The sequence below is a fragment of the Strongylocentrotus purpuratus genome, unplaced genomic scaffold (genome assembly GCF_000002235.5).
Source record: "Strongylocentrotus purpuratus isolate Spur 01 unplaced genomic scaffold, Spur_5.0 spur5_scaffold_19, whole genome shotgun sequence".
NCBI classification, from domain to species: Eukaryota; Metazoa; Echinodermata; class Echinoidea; order Camarodonta; family Strongylocentrotidae; genus Strongylocentrotus; species Strongylocentrotus purpuratus.
This window is the reverse complement of record NW_022145604.1, coordinates 4,228,577-4,234,576: the sequence shown is the minus strand read 5'-3', so window position 1 is coordinate 4,234,576 and position 6,000 is coordinate 4,228,577. Positions and strand designations below refer to the sequence as shown.

The 6,000-nt window shown below is 37.7% G+C and overlaps 1 protein-coding gene and 1 long non-coding RNA gene across 2 annotated transcripts in view; both read left to right on the top strand.

The window, feature by feature from the left end:
- LOC756280 (aqualysin-1) overlaps positions 1–4,066 on the top strand; it is a 19,436-nt gene extending 15,370 nt beyond the window's left edge. Inside the window, exons 6-8 of the mRNA XM_030990083.1 lie at positions 1,927–2,111; positions 3,021–3,192; positions 3,561–4,066. Of these exons, the coding sequence (XP_030845943.1) occupies positions 1,927–2,111; positions 3,021–3,192; positions 3,561–3,700 (497 nt within the window). The 3' untranslated portion in view covers positions 3,701–4,066. The remainder of the gene's footprint in view (positions 1–1,926; positions 2,112–3,020; positions 3,193–3,560) is intronic.
- A 1,066-nt stretch (positions 4,067–5,132) lies between these two features.
- The window catches only part of LOC115925972, a 28,306-nt gene continuing 27,438 nt past the window's right edge, over positions 5,133–6,000 (top strand). The window contains exon 1 of the long non-coding RNA XR_004064902.1: positions 5,133–5,490. This is a non-coding gene — a long non-coding RNA (uncharacterized LOC115925972). The remainder of the gene's footprint in view (positions 5,491–6,000) is intronic.

The window sequence follows — 6,000 nt, the reverse complement described above, 5'->3', positions numbered from 1 at the left end:
TGATCTTTTGGCGTGTTTTGGCGTATTTGGCAAGTATAAACGCTCGCAGTTGTAACATCGCGATGTTAGGTGACGTAACTTTAGGAGCGGAGCTAGATGTCGTCCTTAAAGAAAATGATAGAACGATATATACAAAGAATAACATAAGAGAAGGTGATAGAAGGAAGAAACAAATAATAACATAAGGAATAACATAAGGAAAGACAGAAAGAGAAAGTGATAGAAGGAAGAAACAAAGAATAACATAAGGAATAACATAAGAAAAGACAGAAAGAGAAAGTGATAGAATGATAAAAACAAAGAAAAACATAAGGAAACACAGTAAGAGGGAGTGACAGAATGATAAAAAACAAAGAATAACATAAGATAAGGTGATAGAAGGAATAAACAAAGAATAAAATAAAGAAACACAGAAAGAGGAAGTGATAGAAAGATAAAAAAAACAAAGAATAACATAGGAGAAGGTGATAAAAGGAATAAATAAAGAATAACATAAGGAAACACAGAAAGAGGGAGTGATAGAATGATAAAAAACAAAGAATAACATAAGAGAAGGTGATACCAAAGGAAGAAACAAAGAATAACATAAGGAAAGACAGAAAGAGCAAGTGATAGAAGGAAGAAACAAAGAATAACACAAGGAAAGACAGAAGGAAAAAGTGATAGAATGATTAAAAAACAAAGAATAACATAAGAGAAGGTGATAAAAGGAATAAATAAAGAATAACATAAGGAAACACAGAATGAGGGAGTGATAGAATGATAAAAAACAAAGAATAACATAAGAGAAGGTGATACCAAAGGAAGAAACAAAGAATAACATAAGGAAACACAGAAAGAGGGAGTGATATAATGATAAAAAACAAAGAATAACATAAGATAAGGTGATAGAAGGAAGAAACAAAGAATAAAATAAAGAAACACAGAAAGAGGAAGTGATAGAATGATAAAAAAAAACAAAGAATAACATAAGAGAAGGTGACAAAAGGAATAAATAAAGAATAACATAAGGAAAGACACAAGGAAAAAGTGATAGAATGATTAAAAAACAAAGAATAACATAAGAGAAGGTGATAAAAGGGATAAATAAAGAATAACATAAGGAAACACAGAAAGAGGGAGTGATAGAATGATAAAAAACAAACAATAAAATAATAAAAGGTGATAGAAGGAAGAAACAAAGAATAAAATAAAGAAACACAGAAAGAGGAAGTGATAGAATGATAAAAAAAAAGAAAAGAATAACACAAGAGAATGTGATACAAAAATGAAGAAACAAAGAATAACATAAGGAAAGACAGAAAATGATAGAAGGTAGCAACAAAAAATAACATAAGGAAAGACAGAAAGAGAAAGTGATAGAAGGAAAGTGTTTGCATCGGAGTGCCGCGCATGCGCATTACCAACTGAAACACGCCAAAACATCACTGAGCTTTTCAGTCGGTGATGTTTCCGCACAAGTGTAAACGGGTGCGCGAAACATCGCGACTTTTCAAAATGAGGTATTTGACAGTCGATTTGTTTAAGTACTTGGCTGGATCGACCGAGATGCGATGGTCGTGGGTTCATTCCCTGATATACCTACTTATGCCCTACTCTAGTCACACCCACGAAACCGACAATACACCGGCAACAGGCCGAACAAGAAATTACATTGCCTCCAATGACCAAGAATCAGTCGGTTTGGAGTCGTTATAGAGTCGGTTTGGAGGCGTTATACAGTCGGTTTAGAGTCGTTATAGAGTCTGTTTGGAGCTGTTTTTAAATAGAGTCGGTATGAAAGTCGTTATAGATTCGGTTTGGAGTAGTCATAGAGTCGGTTCAAAGTCGTTATAGAGTCGGTTTGGCAGTATGCGTAAAGTGTTGGTGAAATGTATATTTAGAGTTAAATCGTGATATCATAGATCCGTTTTTACTTCCATGCAGGCTGTGATTATGTGGCGAAATCATCCGAGAAGCCGGCCGTGGCTTCCATGTCACTTGGAGGCGGGGCACAGGTGGCTCTGGATGATGCTGTCAGGGGAATGATCAATGCCGGCATCACAACGGCAGTAGCGGGTGGTAATTCCAACGATGATTCCTGTTTGTTCTCGCCGGCCAGAGTCACAGAGGTTAGTGAACATATTACGTTGATAATGAATTTGAAAGTATACGCATTTCAATAGGTTTGAATATCACAAAGCAAATTGGCAACTTTAAACTATATAATTTACTTTGAATGTTAGGCTTCATATGAGAAATGTAACTTGTTGCATAATACATTTTTGGCTTGCACCCATCAAATAATTATAGATCGTGCGCTCGCTGGTCGACAAGCAGTAAATAGGGACTTTTAGATTCGCACGAAGACAACGTGGATTGCTTCGATCGACGTCCTTTTAATGCACTGCCTTGAATGGACGTCACACGTATCAGTCCACGCAAATCTAAAAGTCCCTAATGGCAGGTGCAAATCCCGCTGGTTCAAAAACTAAATTCTGAGTTGTTTTCAATTACAAGATCGAACATCTTTATCTTATGGGTGCAAGCCGAAACAATTCATTACAACTTTATGAATTACTTTATGTGCTGATTTTCATTTGTTCCGTACAATATTTAAGAAAGTAAAACCTTTTTTGGTAGCGACCTGTATAGAATAAACACCTGTCATAAAAAAGACCATATTTCACGTTTCCCTTAAGCATAGAATATCTCATTAAAAAAACATAAACTAAAAGTAGTATAATATTTTCTTTATTAAAAAATAACATGAAACAAACAAAGCGAAATGTATATGGATAGATAGCCCAGCATTCTCGTCAATAACAACATGATAGCGCTGGTTTTCAGAGCTGTCCAAGGCAACCCGAAAAGGGCAACTAAATAAACAGAGCTTGTACATAAGATCACTTACCTATATAATAACAGTGTACAAAGACCGCTCTTCTTGTTTCCCGTAAGTGGTCTAAAAACAGGTTTGACTGATGTGTGTTTTAAATTTGTCGTCAAGAATGAAGCCGACTATTTCTCTTCCCATACAGGCGATAACCGTGGGTGCTACATTTCTCAACGATCGTCGGGCTTCTTTCTCTAATTACGGAACCTGTGTGGATGTCTTTGCCCCTGGTGTTGATATCCCAAGTGCGTCAATACGTGGTGAAGAGATTGTACAAGTTTATAGTGGAACATCGATGGCTTGTCCTCACGTTGCAGGTATTTGAACCCTGAAAAATTGCTGGGTTATTTACCCGCTTGACCCCCCCCCCCTTAATCTCGGCCATGGAGCAACAAAATACCTTGACATTTACCAGTAAAAAGTTAAACTCAATAAGAATATAAGCATTACATTTTGTTACGAGTTTATATCTCTCCGGACTGGCTGATTATACGACACTTGCTCTGTGGTCAACTGCTCTGCGTCAATTTCCTAGATTCAACCTATATCAACTTCAAATTGAATCGCGACCTTATGCTTGATATGTAATGTGTAATTCCTAGTATTCTTGATCAAAAGCAGTAATGCAAGAATGTCACTAGAAGGTGACGTTAATCAGCGTAAATTATGTGGCTTCCTTAAACAGGTGCTGTAGCTATCGCTCTCGGTAACTCTGAGGGAATGTCCCCTAGCGATCTCAAGCTGAAGCTCATGGATGACACAACTAAGGATGTGGTTGCCGACGCTCAACCCGGTTCTCCGAATCGTCTCCTCTATGTGCCATAGGAACCCGAGGAACCCGCCCAGCATCGTAAGGCACTAGACCGGTTCTTAATTATTTAGCACACGTTACAAAATAATAATCCCGAATATTACCACGCCTTCAAGCTTTTCAATTATGTGGCAATCCTAGAGGGCGTACTTGGAAAGTAGTTTTGTTAACCTGAATGTACCTACCCTCTATTTTGAATAAAACTTGAATAAACCTTGTTCAAGGTTATCTAATATTGATGTTGAATTTGATATGTATAAGTAATTTACTTTGATTATGTAATAATCATATTACTTGTTTATTATCATGACTATGTTTTAATTCATTTGTAATATTGTAAAAGACCATGAAGACAAATAAATAAATCAAATCAACTTATATATCCACAGATATTTTAAACTTGGTGTAGTTCCAATTTGGGTATCTTAGAATAATCACTTTTGTATTCCCCCGTATTCTGTTTATCCTTCTTATTTTGTTATCATTTCTTCATTTCCCAACCTTCTCCCCTCTTGCATAATATATGTCATTAGCAATTCCTACTTTTTCTTCAATGCGTCTATTCACGTTGTAATATTGATTTCATGGCACCTGCCGCGATATATTATATTGCAGCAACGAAAGGCTGTATTGTTCATTGACTTCAGTATGCACTGTCAACAGGGGCGGCGATTTCTTTTCCTAACTGGGGGGACGAAATACGAGGGGCGAGGGAGCAGTGGCGTAATGAGCAATATCGTAAGCTCAGGAGTTTTAGGCATTACATGTACATTACGATCAGATGAGCATCTGAGGCCGCCGTAGGGCCCTTTGTGGGGTCCAGGGGGCAGAGCCTCTGTAAGCTCAGGCATTTTAGGCATTAAATTACGACCAGATGAGCATCCAGGGGCCCGCCTTAGGGCCCTTGGTAGGGTCCAGGGGGCAGTGTCCCCGGAAGCTCAGGGAAAAATCATGCCATTTCAACATTATTTGTAAATCACTGGTATCGAATAAGAAATAAACCACGTTTGAATTTCATTTTTTGGGGGGAACTGCCCCCAAAGCCACCCCCCCCCATCCCCATCAGTATGCAAGTGCGAGAGAGCATAGTGAATGAAAGGGGTGAAGGGAACGGAAGTGACTACCCCCTCACAAGTTTTTGAAGTTTTGTTGTATTACAAATTTACATTCCTTAGCAAATCTATGGTATAAAACAAGCAATATACTTTTTCCACACTTCAATTTTCTCGTTATTTACTTGTACTTTTTGAAGGACATTATGCGAGGGAGCGTAGCTACCCAGTGAGAAAAATGTTGCATTTTTATTTGTCTAAACGCTGCACTCTTGGGCCCTCCAGAGCCTAAAAGTGTGTTGCAGTCTTTAGTCAGCATTTGCTATTTTCAACAAAAAAAAAACACTTTTTCGAATTTTGAGGGGGGGGGGACGATAAAAATTGAGGGGGGCGTGTCTCCCACCCCACCCCCCCCCCCCCCCGCCCCGTCCCCCGGGATCGCTGCCCCTGACTGTCTGTCGAGGTGTCATTCTACACGGAATGTGTCACTGGATTTCATGCTAGGAAATTACACTTCCATTATTTGTTGGAAATCAAGTCTAACTCAGCTCTTATTCCTCCTTAAGAGCCTCTATATTTCATTTTAAAGAATACACTTTACGGGTTCAGGAATTCTGACCAAAAGCCCACTTAAGAAATCCCCGAAACCAACTTTAAACGAATGGGATTTATCTATTCAAGTGTTCAATTATTCCCCACGCCTTACCTGTAAGAATTCGTCTTTTAAATACCCGGCAATTTCAACTATAAAGGTATATAGATTCTCTGTCACTCACTGTCTATCCCACTTCTTTTCTTTTCTATTCTATCTCTCCCTCTCCCTCCCCTCTCTCCCCTTCCCGTATCTTACTCTCCTGTTTTCAAGCTTCATGTTCTCTCTTTCGTTATTGGGACCCTTCGCCTTTTTTCTCACATTCTTTCTCTCTTTCCCTTTTCTTTTGTTATCCTACCCCATTTTATTCTAACATTATCCCTGTTGATTCAAATTACACTTGTCATATCATGTATTTGTATGTTTGTTATTTTAACTTGATGGGTTAGCTTTTTAATTTAATTTTGTCGTTCCTTTTTCATTCATATCACACTTTTTAGTAGACCCATATCGCATAATTATGTTTATGTTTGCAATTTCATTTTTTTGTATTAGCTTTCTCTCTTCACTCTGTTTTATATAGAAATTATGTTATCTTTAAGTTGTTTTTCCTATGTATTTTTTTTATATTTAATTTGGTGTCTTTATGATCTGTTTATGCTTGTAATAC